At 42.9% G+C, this 25,589-nt stretch overlaps 1 protein-coding gene across 1 annotated transcript in view; it reads right to left on the reverse strand.

Moving 5' to 3' along the window:
• Nucleotides 1-25,589, reverse strand: part of LOC114556393 (SH3 and multiple ankyrin repeat domains protein 2) — a 280,188-nt gene that overhangs the window by 109,429 nt on the left and 145,170 nt on the right. The window contains exons 12-14 of the mRNA XM_028579367.1: nucleotides 6,149-6,311; nucleotides 5,876-6,082; nucleotides 5,761-5,781 (exon numbers count right to left, since the gene is read on the reverse strand). Coding sequence (XP_028435168.1) covers nucleotides 5,761-5,781; nucleotides 5,876-6,082; nucleotides 6,149-6,311 — 391 coding nt within the window. The remainder of the gene's footprint in view (nucleotides 1-5,760; nucleotides 5,782-5,875; nucleotides 6,083-6,148; nucleotides 6,312-25,589) is intronic.

Below are 25,589 nucleotides of genomic sequence, written 5' to 3' on the forward strand. Positions count from 1 at the left end.
AGGTCTTGTATCAGTCTATAGGTCTTGTATTAGTCTATAGGTCTTGTATCAGTCTATAGGTCTTGTATTAGTCTATAGGTCCTGTATCAGTCTATAGGTCCTGTATTAGTCTATAGGTCCTGTATCAGTCTATAGGTCTTGTATCAGTCTATAGGTCTTGTAACAGTCTATAGGTCCTGTATCAGTCTATAGGTCTTGTATTAGTCTATAGGCTAGGTCTTGTATCAGTCTATAGGTCTTGTATTAGTCTATAGGTCCTGTATTAGTCTATAGGTCCTGTATCAGTCTATAGGTCCTGTATCAGTCTATAGGTATTGTATCAGTCTATAGGTCTTGTATTAGTCTATAGGTCTTGTATCAGTCTATAGGTCTTGTATTAGTATATAGGTCCTGTATCAGTCTATAGGTCTTGTATTTGTCTATAGGTCTTGTATCAGTCTATAGGTCTTGTATTAGTCTATAGGTCTTGTATCAGTCTATAGGTCTTGTATCAGTCTATAGGTCTTGTATTAGTCTATAGGTCCTGTATTAGTCTATAGGTCCTGTATCAGTCTATAGGTCCTGTATCAGTCTATAGGTCTTGTATCAGTCTATATGTCCTGTATCAGTCTATAGGTCTTGTATCAGTCTATAGGTCTTGTATCAGTCTATAGGTCTTGTATTAGTCTATAGGTCCTGTATCAGTCTATAGGTCCTGTATCAGTCTATAGGTCCTGTATTAGACTATAGGTCTTGTATCAGTCTATAGGTCTTGTAACAGTCTATAGGTCTTGTATCAGTCTATAGGTCTTGTATCAGTCTATAGGTCTTGTATTAGTCTATAGGTCTTGTATTAGTCTATAGGTCCTGTATCAGTCTATAGGTCTTGTATTAGTCTATAGGTCCTGTATCAGTCTATAGGTCTTGTATTAGTCTATAGGTCCTGTATCAGTCTATAGGTCCTGTATTAGTCTATAGGTCCTGTATCAGTCTATAGGTCTTGTATTAGTCTATAAGTCTTGCTAATTTAAATTAAGTTAACTGGTGATTTTCGTTGTTTGTGTTCTTCACCTGCGAGCTAAATTGCTTGTGGCTGTCGATTCGATATAATAGCTATTGCTCACGTTTGTATAGGGTGCTCCTCTGCTAAAAAAAATCCTAAAGGAAACACTAGGTTTAGTCCATGATGCAGCGGGCCCGGGTTGGACTCCGACCTGCGGCCCTTTGCTGCATGCCATCTCCCCCCCCTCTCTCCCCTTTCATGTCTTCAGCTGTCTGGTCAAATAAAAGCCTAAAAGAATAACCTTTAAAAACAATCACAACAACTTGGGAAGCAAGAACAAGTGAGTTGCGAGGATTGGTTGACACATTTGGTTGCCAAATCAAAGCCACTGATAAAAAAAGCATCATACTTCCATCTTCCATCCCTGAAACACCAGCAAAGTAGAATACAGCGCGGTTTGGCTCTCCGTTTCGGAGCTGAAGCGCTGTCAGTTCCCAGAAACAGCTCTCTCCTGTCGCCGATCAAACTCTCTTTCTCTCTACAAGCCAGTTTCTTTTGTGTGTGAAATATGTCAGAAGACATGATAGTGATGTTCATGTTACCGCTGAAGCAAAGGCAACTGTCCTCCCCCGTTCCTCCGGCCTTTCTTTCATCTCCTCCGTCACTTGTCTTCCCTTAACTCCGTCCCCTCCACCCTCGCTCTAAACCCCTCATTCTGTGCTTTTATTCTCTCTCCTCCTCCTCCTCCTCCTTTCTTTACTCTTCGTCCCGTCTTAATTCCACTGCTTCATCTTCACATCTTTGCTATAATGTTCAGTGCACCGCTCCTTTCCTCTCCTTTCTTCTTTCCTTTCTCCTCTCCTCTCCACTCTCCTCGATCACAAAAAACAAAGCATGTCAAGAACAGAAAATCCTAAATAAAACACAACAAATATCTGTCAGCCAAATAAAATGATTGTGTTCCTTTCAAATGGTCCAATAAAAGGACTTTGAAATCCCCACCAAAAACTCTCCTCTTGTCTCCTCTCTTCTCCTCGTCTCCTCTTCTTTCCTCTCCTCTCCGTTTCTTTCCTTTCCTCTCTTCCCCTCTCCTTGACTTTCCTCTCTTCTTGTCTCTTCTCTTCTCACCTTTCCTTTTCTTTCCTCTCCTCTATCCTCTGTGAGGGAGGTTGGAGAGTCGGTGGTTCATTTTTGATTAAGAAAGCACATTTGTATGTGTTTGACATGTTTTTATTTAGGATTGTCTTTTCTTGACTTGTTCTTGTGATTGTGTTTCTCCTTTGAAATGGTCCAAAACAAGGGACCTCTCCTCTCCTCTCCTCTCTTGTCTCTCCTCTCCTCTCCTCTGCTGTCCTGTCCTCTCCTCTCTTGTCTCTCCTCTCCTGTCTCTCCTCTCCTCCCCTCTCCTCTCTTGTTTCTCCTCTCCTCTCCTGTCTCTCCTCTCTTCTCCTCTCTTGTCTCTCCTCTCCTCTCTTGTCTCTCCTCTCTCTCCTGTCTCTCCTCTCCTCTCCTCTACTGTCTCTCCTCTCCTCTCTTGTCTCTCCTCTCCTCTCTTGTCTCTCCTCTCTCTACTCTCCATTGGACGGAGGCAGAGCTACATAGTGTAGGTAGTGTTGGTGCAGCAGAGTGTTTCCAAATGTGTCCATCTGCCAAGGAAGAAGAGGAGGAGGAGGTGGAAGAGGGGGAGGAAGACGAGGAGGAGGAGGAGGAGGTAGAGGAAGAGGCCAGAGAGCATGTGTTTTAATCAGGATTGACAGTTACATCGCTCCGAGATAAACGCCCGTCAAACTTTAATCCTCCGCCGCTCACATGCTCCCTGAACGCATCCAGTCAGGTGGAGGCAAACACACGCACGCACGCACGCACGCACGCACACGCATGCGCACACACACACACACACACACACACACACACACACACACACACACACACACACACACACACAGTGAGTTAAAGTTAGAACCAGCATTCTTTAAACAGCTACAGGAAGCATAGCTACATTCTCCATACATACAGACTCGCATTTGCAAAGTGTCTATAGCAACGGTTGCTGTAGCTACTGTAGGAAGCCAGAGTTTTTTTTTTTCATGGCACGTTTCCCAGAGGAGCCCGTCATACATCATCTCGTATGGGGGATGGTGTGGTAAGATGTATACTGTACATACAGTGAGTGACGCACACTGGGAACTCTCATCCTCCAACTCTCTTCAAGAATGCCTTGCTCAAAGGGTAAGCTCAACCAAATAAAAAAACAACAACATTCAAACAAAATACACGCAGATAGTTTAAGGTTCAGTTTGTCCGTGTTTTGAGATGTCTTTCTTTGAGATTTCTGCCTCCAACCAAGGGGAATGGATGGAATTCAGTTTGGGATTAAAAAAAAAACGACATTAAAACAGGCCTAAGAGTCAGTAAGACGAACTACAACATCGAAAAGTGATGCAACAAAAATATGTATTAATTAAATGATTAAATAAGGTAGTTTCTCCAAACTTACCTCAATTATAACTTGTCTCCTGCTAGTTGCACTATAGCACTTTAAAATATATATATACATGTATATGTATTTTGTAGACATTTGTTCATAAACAAACGGACATTTTGACCGGGTGATGGCGGTGCATGAAAAGTTGTGGCGGTTGTTCTACAGAACTAACTCGAAAATGAGTGTCTTTTGCGACGTTTGTGCCAGTTGATATCGCAATGACGATAAAAGAAACAATATATTGTGCAGCCCTATTGTAAATAATGCAGAGGTCTAGAGGAGATCTTCTCTGTGGTGTCATTTTGTTTACATGGGGTCAGCCCTATGGTCCCACAGCCCTATGGTCCCACAGCCCTATGTTCCCACAGCCCTATGGTCCCACAGCCCTATGTTCCCACAGCCCGATGGTCCCACAGCCCTATGTTCCCACAGCCCTATGTTCCCACAGCCCTATGTTCCCACAGCCCGATGGTCCCACAGCCCGATGGTCCCACAGCCCAATGGTCCCACAGCCCAATGGTCCTACAGCCCTATGTTTCCACAGTCCGATGGTCCCACAGCCCTATGGTCCCACAGACCAATGGTCCCACAGCCCTATGTTCCCACAGCCCTATGGTCCCACAGCCCAATGTTCCCACAGCCCAATGCTCCAACATTTCTAAGATTTTTTTTTCACTGAAAATTAGGCCCTATGTTCCCACATTTCCCAGGTTAGGGTTGCATTCCATCTGTAGTCCGATGCTACTAGATAATAGGTTGGGTGTAATTGTGTAATTGGCTACCAGATTGGGAGAAAGGGGGATAAAATCTGATACAAATTTATGAAAAAGGAAATGTGGGAACATAGGGCCTTATTTTTGGAAACAAATCTTAGAAATATGGGAACTGTGGGAACATAGGGCTGAATTTTGAAAAAGAAATCTGAAAAATGGGCCTTATTTTCAGTGACATTTTTTTTTTTAGAAATAGATAGGGCTGTGGGAACATAGGCACGCTCCCGTTTACATGACTGGATACTGCGAAAGGTGGGTAAGAAGTGTTTTTTGTAATTTGTAATTTGGGTGGACTGACACTTTCAGGACACTTCATAAAAGATCTCCATCTCGTCAAAGACGGAGAGGTCTGGAGGAAATCTTGTCTGTGGTGTCATTTTGTCTGCTGGTGTAGAAGTGCTGATGGCGATCTATCCCGATCACAGCTGTGCTGGAACTCGACAGCAAAATATTGACAGTGAAATATTTGTGACTCATATGAAAAACTCTGACCTGGAGGTTCGTCAGCCTCGATCTTGTGAAAAAAAAGAAAAGTGAAAAGCCCAGTGGACAGGAAAACAGTGTGTGTGTGTATCTCAAACTGTCTCTGACTCCTTCCTTCTGATTTCCTCACTCGAACGCACCAGCGACGCTTTGGTAAGGTGCCTTTGGCGTTTGTTACTGACGCAAAAAGTCTCCTTTAGCGTCTAGCAGTGGTGTAGTCTCGTTTTTTTGTAGTGAGTATACTGTCATTTTTTCCCCTCTCAGCTTTAGACTCGCCCGTGCCAGAGAGACGCGTCCCAGAGCGACAACCCCATAGTTTTTTGTTAAGTTCCACGTAAAACATCCGCCTCATCTGGCTCATTTTCTGTAGTTACTGTAACGTTAACGTCTGCTGCAGTGTCATCGGAAGCTTCAGGGTCAGGCTTACCAAATCACTGAAAGAGTGTAGTTTAAATTTGCTTTTGTTTCATATATTTACTTTATTGATTCACGTTTGTTAATTTCAAATTTTGTGCAGAGAATGAATGCCAAGCAACTGGGTTGTTGTTCCTAGGCGACTCGCAACACAGACGGGGTGAATTTATGAACGCGAGTGTGAAAGTTCTCTTGTGTGTGTGTGTGTGTCTGTAAGAGCTGGCAGATCTGCCCGGAGACAGAGGAGGATGACGCCTCCAAGGAAGATGATAAAAGATGATCTAGTTTGGTCAGGCGGGGTGCACATTTTGACAGAGCCTGAGTAAACCTGTACCCCGTATACTTTGTCTGCGGACCGGGATACTTAGGATGTTTTTTGTGTACCCACAAGTGTGTTTTAACTTAAATGCTGGACTTCATTGAACTTGCTTAACTGAACTCTTCGTCTCAAGTTGATCCTTGTGTTCTGGTATACTTAAGACCGATGTAAGAATTAATAAATTGGAGTCCGATTTGACAGGCCTTAGGGCCTTATTTCAGACATAATTCCCTACACCGGTGCGTTCCATACAGACGCTAAAGGGGGATTTTTGCATCGGTATCTGACGCTGAGAGACACTGACCAAGCATCAGTATTTGACAGGCTGGACTTAGGACACACACACACACACACACACACACACACACACACACACACACACACATCTCTCCACTCTCCAGTGTGTTGCAGGCGCTCACCTGGGCTGGCGCTGTGTAGGCGGAGCTCGGCGAGCCTCCTCCCCAAGCCGGCTGAGGGAGGGTGAGCGGCTCCGTGCCCCCCTCCCCATGGTCCGGACCACCACGTTGCCATTTGGGCTGCCGCTGGGCATCTGCTGGAGCAGCTGGGGTGACAGGCTGCGGTGTAATGCTGAGGAGCCAGGCTGCGAGAGACCCTGCTGGGGGGCCCTGTGTGGGTGAGGCTGGGCGTGTTGCTGCAGATGGGGGGCCCAGTTGCCAGGAGACCCGTGCTGCTGCTGCTGCTGCTGCTGGTACTGACTGACTGTTAGGTTGTTGTCGCTGTTGGAGCGCAGCAGGACCCGCGGCGCTGACAGCGAGGAGGGGGACGGCTCGTTTCCGCTGCCAGAAGACGGGCCCCGGCGGCGCTTGGAGTAGGCTGGAGCCTCGCGGAAAGGCACTGAACAGGAATGAGAGGGAGAGAGGGAATTAAGTTGTTCATCTTTTAGAATCTCAGCATTTCCTTTTTTCAGTAGGCTATCTTTGTTTCTGATAGCCCACATGTTTGTGTACTTTTTAATATTTGAATCCCCTGCCATTATAAGTCTTAGGTGCAGCACTTGAGCCATTTTTTTTGGCAGCACCTAAGCTGAATGAATGTGAAACGCCGCAAAAAAAGCGCCCCAAAACTAACTTCTCAGATCTAATGATTGTAGCTGGACTTCTTTAGCAAGTTTTGACTTTAAGTTTGAGTGTTATCCATTATCTGCTCTAGCTTTTTCAACATTTTAGACACACACATGGTGATAATAACAGTCCAAAATGATGTCAAATTGCAGAGGTACAGACCCTTAAACCCCCGCCAAATATGTGCACCTACAGATGTGTTGGAAACCGTTCCCTATCATGGAAATAGTGCACTATATATATACTGTGTGTTTTGTAGTGTTGTTGGAATTCTCCGTGGTCACTATATAGTCCACTATAAAATACCCACCATGCACTCCTAATATGAGTGTATATATGATGTATCCTACATTTTACTCCCGTATACTACAATGCAACCCGGCCGTGTTTTCCTGGAGGAGAAGAAGAAGCAGAAGCACCCGCGGAAAATTGAAAGGAAAAATGGAGCGGGCTTTCATTTCTAAACACTGGAAATGTAACATGCAACATATATAATATACAACCTTTTACTATTCTCCTGAATGCTCCGTTTGTTTCAGGGATTAGAAGTATAAGAAGTTTGTATGGGTTTGTTTACATGTTGCTGGGCGGGCCCGCCTCCGTCGCACAAACAACCCTGGATCTACTTTCTAAATCTCGTTTGGTCGTTTCATTTACGAAATGATATTTATGATGTATTGAAGAAGACTTCAAACTAGCGATTGAGACTATAAACTCATTATGAAAATGTTTACTGAGGTAAGTAAAGTGAGAAGTAGGCTCATTGTCTCATAGACTTCTATAGAAACAGACTTCTTTTTGGAGCCGGTGGAGTCGCCCCCTGCTGGGAGTTAGAGAGAACGCAGCTTTAAGGAGCTTCCACATCACTTTTCAGACTATGAAGCTTTGTCTTTTCTTTTTTTTTACAGTCTATAAATGTATCCCATCCTTCTACAGTTATTTAAATTCTCCAAAATTAGACACAATCTGGTACCAGCACTACAAAGTAGTCTATGTCAGTGGAGACTTCCGCTACGTCCCTGGGGACCCTGCTACACAGACCTCCACAGCAGAACTCAACTCTGTGTGTGAGCCAGTAATCTATATCCACAAAGTTCCACTCCCAGGCCGGATGTCCGTTACCTTCCTCTGTCTTTGTGTTGGCGTTCTGACCTCCGGTGGATTTGTGAGGACTATGGTTAACTGCTCCTCAGATCTCTGCAGGGTAAATCCAGACAGCTAGCTAGACTATCTGTCCAATCGGAGTTTTCTGTTGCACGACTAAAACTACTTTTGAACGTACACATGTTCCACCAAAACAAGTTCCTTCCTGAGGCTATTTAGCAGAGGCACCGTGGCTCCGTGCGGCGCTTAGCACCGCCCAAGAGGATTGTGATTGGTTTAAAGACATGCCAATAAACCAGAGCACGTTTTTCTCCCATCCAGGAGTGCTGTGCAGGAATGTCTGTCAATGCAAACTAAAGGGCCAGTAACCCTGACCTTTCAACCACTAGTGAAGAAAATCTCACACCGACCTTGCATCAAACTTGCAGGATGATTTTCTGTTTGTTTTCTTATAACAACTCTGGCGTTTGTGTCCATGTGAGCGGGCCCAGTGTGAAGATGAAACTGCTGCGTTCACAGGATTCAAAACCTGTAGTTCTGTACAGAGGTGGAATGTAACTAAATACATTTACTCAAGTACTACTTAGGTACAAATGTCGAGGTACTTGTACTTTACTTGAGTCTTTTCTCTTCATGCCACTTTCTACTTCTACTCCGCTCCGAGAGAAATATTGGAGTTTTTACTCCACTACATTCATCTGTTACAGCTTTAGTTACTAGTTACTTTAGTTACTCCACTACATTCACCTGTTCCAGCTTTAGTTACTAGTTACTTTAGTTACTCCACTACATTCACCTGTTCCAGCTTTAGTTACTAGTTACTTTAGTTACTCCACTACATTCATCTGTTCCAGCTTTAGTTACTAGTTACTTTAGTTACTCCACTACATTCACCTGTTCCAGCTTTAGTTACTAGTTACTTTAGTTACTCCACTACATTCACCTGTTACAGCTTTAGTTACTAGTTACTTTAGTTACTCCGCTACATTCACCTGTTCCAGCTTTAGTTACTAGTTACTTTAGTTACTCCGCTACATTCATCTGTTACAGCTTTAGTTACTAGTTACTTTAGTTACTCCGCTAAAATCATCTGTTACAGCTTTAGCTACTAGTTACTTTAGTTACTAGTTACTTTACACATTAAGATTTCTGCACACTAAACACATGTAGTTTATAAAATCTGCTGTTTTATAATAAAGTAAACTAGCCGACAATATAACGGCTACAAGTCCAGCTGAGATGATGAGACCATTAAACACACAACTGGTTGGATCCTTTACTCTTTACACAATGGGAGGATTTCTCTGCATTGAGTACTTTTACTTTTAATACTTTAAATTCATTTTCTTGACGATGCTTACATACTTTAGTAAGTAGTCACATATTCAATGCAGGACTTTAACTTGTAACAGAGTATTTTCACAGTGTGGTATTAGTATTTTTACAGAAGTAAAGGATCTGAATACTTCTTCCTGTACTGTAATTGCGATATGGCCCTCTGTGTGTTTGAATTCTGCTGCCTGCTGCAACACTAATACATGGTTATGCCACGAGCTGGCTCTTGTACTGGAACGTTTTATCTTTATTTTAACAACCAAGAATAATAAAACGATTCAAATTGCTGCAGTATGTTTCTATTATCCAACACCTGCTTCTGTTGTGCACGGTCACGGGAAAATGGAGTCTGTCCCAGCATGCAACATCTGCAACACACACGCACGCACGCACGCACGCACGCACGCACGCACTTATTAAGATATTAAAGTGTTCTGCTATTATTCAGCAAATTACTTGTTGTATATGAAACAAATGAAAGGAAATAATTTCTAACATTCTTTTCTTGAACACTGAATTGAATATAAAAGGCACCACTAAAATAAGAATGAGGGTTACATTTTAAAGTGCAGTTTTCTGCTGATATTTTGTTTCAACTAACACAAAAAAAATCTCTTTCCACTGAGTGTCTTTGTCAATATGTTGCAGTCTTTCGCGATGTATTCTCTGCTTGATATCGCGATGACGATAAAAAAACGATATATTGTGCAGCACTTATTAGCACTAGAATATTGTCAACCCGTTCTCACTCTAACTTGGACAATGTGGACGCTTGTACAGTGGCTCTCAGCGTCAGATATGCCGCAAAAATCCCCCTTCAGCACCTCTGTGTAACACAGAGGGCAGAGCAGCAGCTTGAAATAACACAGGACTTTCACCCAGGAGACCAGGATTTGTGTCCCGCGTGTCACTTTTCCTAACGCAACTGTCCTGTTCTTCTTTACCTAAACCAGGGAAGCACCGAATCCAGGATTCGGCTTTGGATTTGGCCGAATATTAATAATTTTTTCCACCGATTTTTTCCACTAATGACGCCGCCGATTGATTACGGGAAGGTGTTTACATAGGTGGAGCGTTCTATGCGGTAGGCTGTGAGAAAGTGGAAATGGAACTAGTGAGCAAAAAAAGTCTTGTTTGGCAGTACTTTCAGTCAAAAGAGGGCCATTCAAGTCTTACCTACTGCAACTTTAAGATTTAATATATAACAGTTGGTGACTTTTGCCTCTAAAACATGACAAAAAAGTCATGAAGGTTTATTTGTTTCATTTATGTTGCTATTCTGGTATCTGGTCCCTTGTTATAAATAATGGTATCTTGTAAGCCCGTTTTGGCTGGGCATACTTTTTGTGTGCATGACACAATAATAAAATGATTCATTCATTCATTCAGTGTGAATATGTGACGATTAAATGGTGTTCTGGATTGCAACCGTAAGACTGCTGACATTCTGATGCTCATTATGTTGGGCACATACTGTACTATTTGCATCATAAAAGGGAGAGACTGTGCCTCTTGCCATTATCATTAGCATTTTATCAGCAGACCCAAACAGAATCTGCAGATGTTTTTACAGGTTTTAATGAAAATCTGCAGAATTTAGTGGACTGTAGCATTTATAGCCTATTATAATATCGTATTTGTATTGTTCAACGTTTTAATGACATTCATACGAATTAGCAAACCCAAATTAATCTGGGGATATATATACATTTTTTAAATCTTAAACTTTTTTTCTGATCAGGGTTGAGATGTGTTAAGATTCTGAGTTTTCAGATTTTTTTTTTATTTTTTTTAATCGGCAGAGAATTCTGTCTGCAGATTCTGTGTGGCCCTGGTTATTAGGCTACATTCATCTATACGTTTTGGTTTTTAAGCGGCATTTTGACACTGGGGGGTTGAGATGTTTTTAGCTCCAGTAGAAGAACTAACACGCCCAAATTGCATATCTCATCAACATTCTCGTATACTGGGCATGTGCGTGCCAGGGTAAACAGGAGGCAGCATGTTTACTCCGCCTGTTACTGGTAGTTGCCATGGTAACCTTAGTAGCTTATCTCAGAGAACGAGACGTCATGACCCAAACATGCAGCAAAACGTTAGCGTCGGTGTCTGTGTCGCCAAAGGTCTCTGTTTGTGCCCCCGTAGATTCAGCAGAGGAAGGGAAACACCAGAGCAGGGGGAATGAGACGGGGAAACACCAGAGCAGGGGGAATGAGAGGGGGAAACACCAGAGCAGGGGGAATGAGAGGGGAAACACCAGAGCAGGGGGAATGAGAGGGGAAACACCAGAGCAGGGGGGAATGAGAGGGATAAACACCAGAGCAGCAGGGGGAATGAGAGGGGAAACACCAGAGCAGGGGGGAATGAGAGGGGGAAACACCAGAGCAGGGGGGGAATGAGAGGGATAAACACCAGAGCAGGGGGAATGAGAGGGGAAACACCAGAGCAGGGGGGGGAATGAGAGGGGAAACACCAGAGCAGGGGGAATGAGAGGGATAAACACCAGAGCAGGGGGAATGAGAGGGGGAAACACCAGAGCAGGGGGAATGAGAGGGGGAAACACCAGAGCAGGGGGAATGAGAGGGATAAACACCAGAGCAGGGGGAATGAGAGGGATAAACACCAGAGCAGGGGGAATGAGAGGGGGAAACACCAGAGCAGGGGGAATGAGAGGGGGAAACACCAGAGCAGGGGGAATGAGAGAAGGAAACGCCAGAGCAGGGGGAATGAGAGAGGGAAATGCCAGAGCAGGGGGAATGAGAGGGGGAAACACCAGAGCAGGGGGAATAAGAGGGGGAAACACCAGAGCAGGGGGAATGAGAGGCGGAAATGTTGAAAAAGATATTTGTTTTTTAAACCTAAATGTAGGAATGTAAATGTAGCCTTAGTTTCAGTTAAATAAGTAACATGTATTGAACCTATTGAAGCCTCTGCCATAGGAACATATCTACACTGTCCTGGTTGGATCCTGAACCTCTCTCTCACAGTGAATGAAAGAAAGAAGAAACTACCATTGCATGGCAGTAGTCTCCTACTCACTCATGAGATAAAGTTACCTGGATGTAACTCCAGCTCTATAAGTGCGTAGCCCAATATATGTAAAGACATTTACTGTGGGAAATATAATTAAAGCCGTCACGGCCTCATGGTATTCTACGATGCATCCATTTGGTGAAATCCAACACTAAACTTTGTCCGAACGCCCTGCAGCTGGCGTGAAAATAGACCAGGGAGCCACTTCACGTACGCTTCTGGTATGCGGCGCAGCCAGTGGATTATCCAGCACTGACTTGAATGGCCTCAATTGCTCACTAGGGCTGCAACACGCAGATTCGCCCGGTGTAAAATAGGGGCTGTACTTTATACTCTTACTAACGGCTTTGCTTCTGTAATAATTAATACGGCCACTAGAGGGCGCCACCACCGCGAACGTAAAGCTCAATGGGGTTTTAAGCACCCAACGACAATTTCAAGGCAGCGCTGCGACCGTCGACTTCAAGGCACCTAACCCACCTGACCTTAACCCTTACCATTGCCTAATCCTAGTGCCTTCCAAGCAGCTTAAAACACCAAACACCAAACGTAAATATGAGTCGTAATTTCAGCTTGAAGAACTACTTGTGGGGGCTTATAGGAGAAGAGTCCTCCTAAGATGGGACAGCAGTTAAGCCTTTGGGTCAAGTATAAACCCAGCTGAATAAATCACTGAGCTGTGTCGGAAACAAAGTGCATATCAGCATTTGTATACCGCAGGGACGGAGATGGAGAGGACATATAAATAGCTTACCTTCTAGTTCGGATGTGCTATTTTTTGTCTCAGTGATGCCAGACCTGCTAGGAGACTTAGTCTGCACTGATGCACATCTATCTGTTTATTGACTGTTATTGTTATTCTGTGTTATTGTACATGTTCTTTATCAATCCATCAAAATCTAATCCCTTTCTCTCACTAGACAGCTCAAACCAATACAGTGTATAATTGCATCTCCCATTAGGGGTGTAACAATATAGTGTTTGGTGTTTTAAGCCCCCAACGTCGCCTTCCAGGCAGCGCTGCCTGTTTATGGTTATGGTTTTGGTTAGGGTTAGGGTTAGGTGCCTTGAAGTCGACTTTGGGGGATTTAAGATACGCTCATCTCACGATTCGATCCCCGATTTCTAGTTGACGATACGATACTCCCAGGATTAGTTTTAACAGAGTGAGCTGCAGACAAATGACTGTGAAATATTCCTTTATTTCTATAAACTGTGCAAAACAACAGATGTGTCCTCTTAGCAAAAGTGAAATTGTATTTTATCGTAAATAACAAAAATTAAATATTAAATAAAAAAACAGTTTAAAACAAACCCTCAGGGGTGGTTCTAGAGGGGGGTGCAAGGGTGGCCAGTGCCCCCTTAATATTAACCATATTTTCATACATTTCTTACCCCACCTTTATCCCCACAAAAGGGATATTATCCATGTGCCGTGATAAATAAAAAGTAAGTTAGCACTGATTGAGTATTCTTGTGTTTATTGTTATATGTGTATCATTAGTCCTTTGTAGAACCAAACCTATGGAGGGTTAGTGGTATGTACAGTAACACTTCATATATTTTGGTACCCCTAAAATGGTATGTGGCCCCAGCCTGGCCCCTGCACATACCACATAAAAAATAACAAAATAGACAGAAAAAAATCTCTTCAAATAAATAAACAGAGAAGACGTAGTGACGTCTGAAGTCAGACAAGTGAAATCATAACAAGATCACGCCCTAGCTGTAATCTTAACCCATTCACCATGCATCCTTCCATCCAGTGGTGAAATGTAACTAAGTACATTTACTCAAGTACTGTACTTAAGTAAAAATGTTAAGGTACTTGTACTTCACTTGAGTCTTTTTTCTTCATGCCACTTTCTACTTCTACTCCGCTACATTTCAGAGAGAAATATTGGACTTTTTACTCCACAACATTCACCTGTTCCAGCTTTAGTTACTAGTTACTTTAGTTACTCCACTACATTCATCTGTTCCAGCTTTAGTTACTAGTTACTTTAGTTACTCCGCTACATTCATCTGTTCCAGCTTTACTTACTAGTTACTTTAGTTACTCCGCTACATTCATCTGTTACAGCTTTAGTTACTAGTTACTTTAGTTACTAGTTACTTTACACATTAAGATTCCTGCACACAGAACACATGTACAAGTCCAGCTGAGATGATGAGACCATTAAACACACAACTGGTTGGATCCTTTACTCTTTCTACAATGGGAGGATTCTTCTGCATCAAGTACTTTTACTTTTAATACATTTTTAAGTACATTTTCCTGAGGATACTTACAGACCTTTAATTAAGTAACATTTTCAATGCAGGACTTTTACTTGTGGTATTAGTACTTTTACTTAACTAAAGGCTCTGCATACTTCTTCTGCCACTGGTTACATCCCTATCTCCCACACACACACACACACACACACACACACACACACACACTGAGATATTGAACTGAGATGGTTGGTGATTGGCCACGGCTCCCCCTGACCGTCATTAGCATGATTATCAGGAATCCATGAGCAGAGCCCAGTTCCTCTGCTCTACTCTCCACTGTCGGACTGAACCAGTAATGGAGGTTGGCCTTGATTTCCCCGTGGACATCTTCCTCTATTACGCTGTGAGATGACGAGCCTGTAACTGCCATCGCCAGCTCTCCTCGCAATACAACCAACCGTGCGGGGCCGAGGAGAGCAGAACAGGGCCTGCAGCCATTCCAACCAGCAGCGCCTGATTATTGAGTGGATCAACACAGTCGTACCAAGGCTACTGGAGCTATGTCGCTGGAAGAAGTATTTAGATCCTTTACTTAAGTAAAAGTACTAATACCACACCGTAAAAATAGTCTGTTACAAGTTAAAGTCCTGCATTGAAAATGTTACTTAAGTAAAAGTATGTAAGTATCGTCAGGAAAATGTACATAAAGTATTAAAACTAAATGTACTCGATGCAGAAAAATCCTCCCATTGTAGAAAGTTTAAAGGTATAATGGTCTGATCATCTCAGCTGGACTTGTAGGCGTTATATTGTTGACTAGTTTACTTTATAATAAAACATCAGATTTATAAACTACATGTGTTCTGTGTGCAGGAATCTTAATGTGTAAAGTAACTAGTAACTAAAGCTGTAACAGATGAATGTAGCGGAGTAGAAGTAGAAAGTGGCACGAAAAGAAAAGACTCAAGTAAAGTACAAGTACCTCAACATTTGGACTTATGTACAGTACTGGAATAAATATACTTAGTTACATTCCACCGCTGGATGCCGTTTCCTTCCGGTCGCTTCCCTGCATTCCCACATTTAGGAGCTATCAGTCTATCTATGTGCGTCCCTGATCTGGTGATCTACAACTACCAACTACAGAATTCTGCAGAGTCTTAACTTAAACAAGGAAGTGGATCACACCACTCCATTGCTTCAAGGGTTATTTCCAAGTTGGACCTTATTTCCCCATGCTGTCTAAGGCTACATTTACATTGCTAGGTTTGGGATTTTAAGCAGAGTTTTGAACCAAGTGTTTTTAGCTCCAGTAAAAGAACTAACACGGCCAAACTGCATATCTCATCACCATTCTATTTACTGGGCGTGTGTGTGCCGGGATAAACAGGAGGCAGCATGTTTACTCCGCCCATTGCTGGTAGAAACGCAAGAGCAGGGGGAATGAGAGGAGGAAACGCCAGAGCAGGGGGAATAAGAGGAGGAAATGCCAGAGCAGGGGGAATGAGAGGGGGGAATGTCAGAGCAGGGGGAATGAGAGGGTGAAATGCAAGAGCAGGGAGAATGAGATGGGGGAATGTCAGAGCAGGGGGAATAAGAGGGTGAAATGCCAGAGCAGGGGGAATGAGATGGGGGAATGTCAGAGCAGGGGGAATGAGAGGGTGAAATGCAAGAGCAGGGAGAATGAGATGGGGGAATGTCAGAGCAGGGGGAATGAGATGGGGGAATGTCAGAGCAGGGGGAATGAGATGGGGGAATGTCAGAGCAGGGGGAATGAGAGGGGGAAACACCAGAGCAGGGGGAATGAGAGGGTGAAACACCAGAGCACTCCTCTAAAGACCGAGATCGATTCCCAGACGAGGAGGTGAACTTCAGAAAGTGGTCTTGAGTATTACAACGCTGTCAGAGAGTTCATTTCATTTTATGTTCCAGCCGGATGACTAAGGTCCTGCACTGCTTTTATTTAAAAGGTCCTGCACTGCTTTTATTTAAAATTCTCCTCATGTGTCCCATAAACGTACCCGTGCAAATGCATTCTGGGAAGTAATAAAAGCATGTATGAGGGTTTCTGCCACGGAGTCAGAGAGTGCTGGCCGGAGTCTGGAGATGTTTTTTAAGATGAAAAAAAGGCGGATTAGGTGATGGATTTGATGTGAGTCTGGGTGGTGTTCAGGATTAGACCAAGGCTGAGGACCTCAGAGGATGGTGCAGATGGTGCACCCGTCAACATCCAGGATCAGATCTCGAACCTGCTGGAGCAGCACCTTGGGGAGCCACAACCAATATCATTCATTTTTATATCATTTTTAACCCTGTTGTTGGTTTTATTTGTTTGTTCATTTTTAACATTTTGCTGTTCTGTGAAGCACTTTTGGCTGCATGTTTGCATTAAAGGTGCTACATACGTGGCGGGGTTGGCTCAGTGGGTAGAGCAGGCGCACGTATACTGAGAGGTTTATGCCTTGATGCAGAGGTCCAGGGTTCGAGTCTGACCTGTGATGATTTCCTGCATGTCTTCCCCCTCTCTCACCTAGCTGTCCTATCAAATAAAGGCTGAAAAGCCCAAAAAGTAACCTTAAAAAAAAAGTACTATAAATAAAGTTGAGTTGGTGCGGCAGGTTTGAACTTCAGCGGAACACGCATTCACACGAATATTCTCTCTTTCTCTGAATCACTTGCACCCAAATTAACAAATTTGCATTAACAAGTTAATTATCACGCAACTTGGGCGAGAGTGGGGAGTCAAAACAACCCCAACATATGAACTTATGTAACAGTTGGAAAAGCAATCAGTGGGATCTATATAATTAAATGCTCTGGAAACACAGAACGCGTGTCGGAGGTCAGCGAGACTGGAAGCACTCAGCCGAGCTAAACGATGCTGTTGACATTATGCTAATACGCTGAGCTGTTATAGGAAGACAGTTCAGAAGCAGTTTGTCTTTCTAAAAAGTCCAGTTTGTGCCAATATGATGTGTGCTGATTATAAAGTCAAATCAAGGATAACATGTACATTTATAACCAAGATGTTCATTTTTAGAACACTCCTTGCAGAGTTTCAGTTAACCCTCACTCTGCAGATTTAAAATCTCTAAATTTAAACTCAAATTATTCTGGTTGAGAACTGATGGTCACCTAACAACCAATCCAGACAGCTGTGCATACAATGTAACAGCCAATAACGAAGAGTTATGGACATACGTGTCCACAGATTGTTGATGTAAAAGTAAACGGACTGTATTTATATACGACTACTCAAAGTTCTTTTTCCTAGTACAGGAACCATTCACACACACACACATACACACATTGTGGCCAAGGTTGCTGTACAAGGTGCCACCTGCTCATCAGATTAACATTCACACGCTTTCACACACCGATGGCGCAGCATCGGGAGCAATTCGGGGTTGGGTGTATTTCCCAAGTTCACTTCGACATGGGACAGCAGGGCCAGGGATCAAACCACCGGCCTTCCAATTGGTAGGCCACCACTCTACCACCTGAGCCATAGCCGCCACGAGCAACTATCAATGTTGTTGTTAATTAAAATTGTGTTTTGAATTTTTCGAGACGTTTTACCCTTTTTCAAGATCATGTTTTGTAATGTTCGCGTATTCACTGTTTAGTTCTGCAGTGACACCTAAGACCAAGATAAACACCACCAGTGGTTATTTGATCAAAAACTTAAAATGGTTTGTTAAAAAAGATAACATTTTCCTTAATCCAAGAACAGACTTCAAGATTACTGAACATCTACCAAGGCGAGAAACCTCACGCACAACACTGATTTTTTTTTTTTGTCCTGGCAGCCAGAAAGAACTCGGAGCACATACTGAAGGACAGAGACAACACACACACACACACACACACACACACACACACACACACACACACACACACACACACACACACACACACAAACAGATACTTCCTGCATGCTTCTGCACCAAAAGAGAGAAAGGATAGTGATCAAAAAGAGTTTGCCATTTCATCATTGCATCCCTTTATGAGATAGTGACAGTAGGGAGATGACAGGAAGGGAGAGGGGCGCTAACAGTTTACAATAAGGTACACAAAAAAATAGGTAGAAGGGTAGTTACCATTTCTACCCCAAAATAGGTAGAAGGGTAGTTACCCTTTTTACCCCAAAATAGGTAGAAGGGTAGTTACCCTTTTTACCCCAAAATAGGTAGAAGGGTAGTTACCCTTTTTCAGAAGGGTAACTAATCATTCGTTACTCTTTTAAAAACAGTAACTAATCATTAACTACCTATTTTTTTGTGTACCTTATTGCAAAGTGTTACCGTTTAATATGTTTGTTTGATCTCTAGGGAGGTGTTCCAGGCTCGTCCAGCTGGGAGGAGGCCTCGGGGGAGGCCCAGGACTAGGTGGAGGGACTATATCACCCCCGCTGGCCTGGGAACGCCTCGGGATCCCCCAGTCGGAGATGGTTAATGTGGCTCGGGAAAAGGGAAGTTTGGGGTCCCCTGCTGGAGCAGCTGCCCCCTCCCGCGACCCGACACCGGTATAAGCGGACGAAGATGGATGGTTGTTTGTTTGTGTATGCATGCACCTTTCACCAAGGCAAATTACCCCGCTTTGCTAATGTATGCTGCAATTCGCACAGAAAAAGGAAAGAAATGGAGCAAAACAGCACTAAATTTGGATGAGATGTTGAATGGAGGTCAAACTCTGCAGGGAGAGAACTTCATCAGGGTCAGGTTAACTTCCTGCAGCTCTGAACTGAAAGTGAAGAAGGGTGAAGTGGCAGCTACTCGCGTCACACCGCAGTCTGCAGCCTGCCTGCCGTTTTCAGACCAATCAAACGACTTCTCCCACTGACGTGTGATCTCAGCGGCCCTGATTCCAGTTGTTTATAACAAAGATTCTCAACGGCTAAAGACAGCCCCACTACACGCTGCGCCGATGGTATGAAACGCTACACACTTCCTGTCTGCTAAAGGGGCGTGGCCTCGTTTGAAAGTGCAGTGAACGTCGCGTGGGTAGACATTCACATTTGCAAAATGTATTATTATTTTCTATTGTTAACATTAGATATTTACACAGCTAAAAGACAGATTTAGCGTGACGGAAACTAGTATTGTTTCAGCATTCACAAACATTAGCTGACATCACCACTCTTCTCCCCCTCTTCTCTACACATTACATACTTATCATTCCAATATGCATCTTGCACACTACTTTGCACAATAACTTTTTGCACCTTACATCCCGCTTCATGTGTACTTGTCTCGATAATGTCTTATTTGTATTTTTGTATATTATGTTGATATGCGCCTATATGTATATAGTGTATTTATATATGTGTTTGCTACTACATGTCTCTTTGTTGAATGTATAGAGAGTTAACACATACCAAAGTCAAATTCTTTGTGTATGTAAGTATACTTGGCCAATGAATCTGATTCTGATATTAGCTTATCAGTGTTGCCAGATCTCGCCAGAGTCTGTTCCTAAGACAGAAATACAAAGGCTCAGGGGATGTTCTAAAATATTAAGCCTGGACCCCCCTCTGGCCTCCCTAACTTTGGCAAATATTTTTATACCTTTCTTACCCCACCTTCATCCCCAAAGAAGGGATATTATCCATGTGCAGTGATAAATAAAATGTAAGTTAACACTGATTGAGTATTCTTGTGTTTATTGTTATATGTGTATCGTTAGTCTTTTGTAGAACCAAGCCTATGGAGGGTTGGTGGTATGTACAGTAACACTTGTCCCTAATATATCTGGTACCCTTACAATCGCATGTGGCCCCAGCCTGGCCCCTCCATTTGCAATGGGCAGGAACAGCTGTAGTGGCAACTTTTTTAAAAACCTTCCTCGCCATTATGCAGTGCTGGAATATCCAAAACTGAAATTGACTTTCCTATAAGCAAAAACACAGTCTACAGTCAGCGGTCAGAAAACCTGTTTGCTCCACAGTCCACATCCTGCTCTGTTGAAGCCTAACCTACACTGACTTCACTTACAGAAACCAAGTCAAAATTGTCCAGTAGCAGGCAGAGGTGTCAATTCCAGGTCCAGAAAGTAAAAGTCCTGCCATGTGTTTATTCCACCAATGAACTAAGCCAGCTGATTTCACTAATTAGCAGCTGATTTCACTAATTAGTAGTGAAATCAGCTGGGTGAGTTCATTGGTGGAATAAACACATGGCAGGACTTTTACTTTCTGGACCTGGAATTGACACCTCTGGTAGCAGGGCAGACTAGTGGAGCGTGAGTTTTGATAGCGCAAAACACACATCAAAGCACATTCAACAACATTACCTGAATTCTAACATATATGGTATGAAGGTAAGTGTGGGCCAAAATGTCAGAGCTTGTAGAATACGATGTGAGAACTTGCAGAACAAAACAAATTTGAACTTGGATGTTCAAATTTGCACTTGTAGAAAATGGGTCACACACACCTGTATTCTGAATTTGAAGTCACGTTCAGAACACAGGTGTGTGAACATATTTTAAATGTCACAAAACGATTTACTTTTGAATAGAAATACAACCGCCACTGCAAAGGCTGCGGTGTAGCTGTAACTGTAAGGATCGTAGTGCTGACAGTCAGCGTTTGGCCGTGCTCAGCTGTCACACGGCTCTGGGTCAGAGGCTGTTTCGGAGTGTGTCTGTCCGTGACTTGATGGACCTGAAGTCACTTCCACAGGGCGGCGGGTCAGACAGATGGCGCCCAGGGTGGACGGGTCTGTCAGCGAGTCGGCTGCTCTGCTGAGGCAGCGAACAGCACCACAGTGTGAAGGATTTCATTCAGTGCCACTTTAAATCTCCTTTAATCACACAGCCCTATGTTGCCACATTTCTGAGATTTTTCTTAAAATTAGACCCTATGTTCCCACAGCCCTATGTTCCCACATGTCTAGGACACCGCCTGCGTGACACGCACATCTCAGGTGCGACTCTCTCACGGCGAAAACCCGTGCCTGCCAGATATAGAACCGACGCCTATTTTTCACGCAACACACAAGCGTGTTGGAAGCGTTTCCAGGCAAAATAGAATAGGAAAAGATGTTTATATGTCATTTTGACACGAACACATATTAAAAAATGACATTTTGATGTTTGAAAGTCTCTAGGTTTTGACATAAATGCAGATATAAATGTAAATTAAAATAATAATATATTATATAAAATATTGCACCTGTCAATACAGAAGGAAATATTCTGTAGCCTATTTTGCCCTCAATACTGCCGACTGCTGTAATCAAATCAGTATATATTTATGTTTAACGTGGAGTATAAGTAGGAGAACACGTTATTATTTCATTTCATCAATGGGAAACATCCATGTATCAGACAAGGCTAGCAGCAGCAGCAGCGCCGCGTCAGACACGTTCCTGGTGTGTACAGACGTAGAAAACGCCACGCAGTCGCCACGCAGTTGACACGCAACAGAAACGCCACACAGGCAGCGTGCAAGAGGCCTAACTACACTAAGTGGACTGTTTCATCTTGATGGCCACTTGGTTATGAAAGCTGCTCCGTGTAACCAACTCCACTCACTTAAACTGACCAGCTCCATCTGATGGACATTTTAAAGGAGAACTGTACAGGTACATCCTCTATGAAGTCCACACTGGAGTGGAAAACAATGGCACGACAAGCGCCCAGTGATTTCCTTACATTTAATTAAAGAAATCGCACAATGCAATGCTTTGCCTGTCTTACGAGATGACAGATGGGTAAATTACAGTCATGTGACACTACACTGTCATCGGTGACGCAAAACGCTGATGATTCATAAGGTCCCGGAAACCTCAATTTACTGCTCGCTACAGAGTATTTATAGTTTTATAGTGTTGTTCAGGCAAGCAAATTCTAAGTGAGGGAAGGATTTACATTTGAATTGTTACACTGTTTTTTTTTTTTTGGGGGGTTCTCTTCAGTAAGCATTAACAACAGTTCTTATAGAACACAGACATTACAGTACGCACAGTTTGTGTCACCTTCAGCTTTTTTGGGATCTTTTCACCTTCGAAAAAGCTGCAAGAAAACCCAGCATGCATGCAGAGCTGAAGAGATCAGATCTGACACAGGACTGCTCGGAAAGCCTAAAAGACTATTTAAACAAGTTTACATTTCAAAAATGCTTGCAGAGCCTCACATACAAGTGGGTATTGTTTTCTTCCAAGAACAGAATAGAACACTTGAAAAAATAACCCTACTACGCTACTAATACAATTGTCACAGTCTATATTGCACATCCTGCCACTGGAGGCTTCACTGGCACCATACACCTCTCAGTTGCCTCATGCACCTTGCTACAAACCTGCGACCTTTGCACACACACACACACACACACAGAAAGACATTTCACTCAAAGCAATTACACTGAGCTGCCAGTTTAGTACAGCTGCATCTAATTCAATCCAAAACAACGGCTCTATTAATCCAATAAATCCATGTATTAGTGCTAATTAGCGTTTCTTTATGAAAACATCATTAACTCAGTATATATATGTATATATATATATATATATATATATATATATATATATATATATATATATATATATATATATATATATTCCTTTCTGTTGGCACTCTTCTTGCCTAAAGGCTACACATGCAACCCGTGGGTCTCCGTCTTCATTGAGAAAACGGCAGCGGGTGAACCAAAGCCACCAAAATGGTTTCACACACAGCCAGATGGATGGATGGAGGGATGGATGGATGGATGGATGGATGGATGGAGGGGCTGTTTAGGTTGCGTTTGGGTGAGGGGGAACAGCACGGCACGGAGTCATGTCCGTGGGTGTTTTCTCCACCCTGGAGTCCCATTTTTTCATCCCCCTCTCTGTGACCTAAAAACTAGTCTAATTCCAGCGCTGCCTGCTTTTGTTTTTTTTTTTCGAGCGAACAAAAAAAAAAACAACAAAGAAAGGAAGAAAAGAAGACGCAAGTAGCGGATTATTCTTGCAGCCTATATGCACGCCCATCTCCTGCATCCTAATAGCGACGGGAAAGAGACTTCATATGATTCTAAGCACTTTTTTTTAAAAGTGGAATGCATGTGCCCTTGTCCTAACGGAGCGGACAGATTGCTCCACATTCACAGTAAGTTGGCAGTGGCGGTAACTCGAAACTCTAAACGTCCGAAACCGTCCGAAGCCTGGTTTGGGGGAGAAAAAAAGTAGAAAAACAAGGCGCCGGCTGCTTACCTTCCTTTTTTAAGGCATTGATGATCGACTTCATTTTCCCTCCTTTGCTATATTCCGATTTGCATATCACGGGACTTTTTTTTTAGAGCCCGACTATTCCTTTCAGCACCACGGACAGCGACTCCGCGGAGAGGAGCTGCCGCGAGCAGCGCACATGATCCCCGCTGATCACAACTTTAACTGCCACCCCCCTCCGCTCTCTCTCTCTCTCTTTCTCTCTCTCTCTCTCTCTCTCACACACACACACACACACACACATAACCCCGCTCCTTACACTCCCCCCCCCTCTATTTTCTCGCTGCTTTGCGGGAGAGGCTGCACTGCGCTGCACAGATATTCAGCTTGCTTTCCGTCACGGAGTGAAGAAACTAGAAAATATTCACATGTGTACAATCTGCCGATTGTTTTCTCGATTCATGGATTCGTTTTTGTTGGTCTATAAAATGTCATGAAATGGCGAAACATGTCGATCAGTGTTTCCTAAAAAAGTCTAAGACGTCAGTTTACTGTCACAGAGGAGTGAAGAAACTAGAAAAAATTTACATGTAACGTGGGAATCAGAGTATTTAAAACTTTTTTTTCCATAGAAAATGTCTAAAACCGTGTGGCCGGGTTAGCTCAGTTGGTAGAGCGGGCGCACATATGTAGAGGTTTATTCCTCGATGCAGAAGGTCCAGGATTCGAGTCCGACCTGTGACAGTTTCCTACATCTCTCTCCCCTTTCACATCTCCGCTGTCCTATCCATTAAAGGCAGAAATGCCCCCAAAAATGTCTCAAACCTATTAATCAATTATCAAAATAGTTGCGGAATACTTTAATAGTTGACAACTAATCGATTACTCGATTGATATCGGCAGCTCAAGAGTTGCGACAAAGATATTGTGTTTCTAAATGACCTCAAACACGTTTCTTTTTGCTGCCCTGAAAACATTATATATATATATATATATATATATATATATATATATATATATATATATATATATATATATATAGCATGTAGTGATGTCATCAGTAATGAGCCAATAATATCTGCCTATGTGTACATCAGTCAGCAGTGGTGGAAAGTAACTAAGTAGGCCTACATCTAAAGTACTGCACTTTAGTACAATTTCAATGTCCTTAAGTGTTTTACTTACTTTCCATTTTCTGCTACTTCAGACACAAATACTGTACTTTTTACTCCACTACATTTATTTGATTACTTTGCAAATTCAGAATAATAATACGAAATATAATCAACAAATATTATGATGTATTATTACGGATAAACATATATTTTGATCCCTTGGTGACATTCACTAGCTTTCCTGTAGAAAATGCGTGTGAATGCAGAAAAGCTGATAAGCTGATAAGCCTACCAATCATTTATTAAACATATGGATTATTTTAAGAATTGTTAAAAAGACGAAGCTACACTGCTAGCTTTAACGTGTTAGAAGAAGGTAAAGGAGTAGGATTAGTTGGAGAAGTGGGTCTAATTAGCACGGCCACACGGAATCTGCGGACACAAACTAAAATGTTAAAGCTATAGTGCGTAGTTTCTGTCTCCCCCATGAGGAATTCTAAGTAATGACAACAACACTGTCGGTGCATCAACATGATACAAGCCTTCCGTGATCGCGCCGTCTCCTCCTCCACGCAGCTGCTAGTAGCCAAGGAGGACACGGAGGAGTAAAAAAAACATGATGGACTCTTCAGAAGAGGTCATTATCTTCATTCGAGTTTCTGCGTGCGAAAGTCGTCAGACGAACAATCTTCTGAACATAGTCATCCTGAGAGATCCAGAGAGAGTTGTGTGGAGCTGATAGTCTTAATTAGCATTTGTAGCAACTCATTTGGCAATGGCTTGAATGTAACGGACGTTCGTTAATATCAAAAAGTTACGCACTAAAGCTTTAAAGTAAAACCCCAAGCAGACAAAATGTCTAAATTCCGCAGACAGAAAAAAAAAAAAAAAACTTGCTAATTAGTATAAATGCCATTAAAAAGTTGAATAATACCAATATCTGGGGTGTCAGACTGGGGGTGGAAATGGGACTGAGTACCCAGGGCCCTCATGGGAGAAGGGCCCAAAAAGATGCTAGAATGAATAGGTGTGGATGCAGGGAGGGGCCCATAGAGAATGCCTTTCTACAGGGCCCAGAATTTGTTGCTACGCCCC

The sequence above is a fragment of the Perca flavescens genome, chromosome 1 (assembly GCF_004354835.1).
Source record: "Perca flavescens isolate YP-PL-M2 chromosome 1, PFLA_1.0, whole genome shotgun sequence".
Lineage (NCBI taxonomy): Eukaryota > Metazoa > Chordata > Actinopteri > Perciformes > Percidae > Perca > Perca flavescens.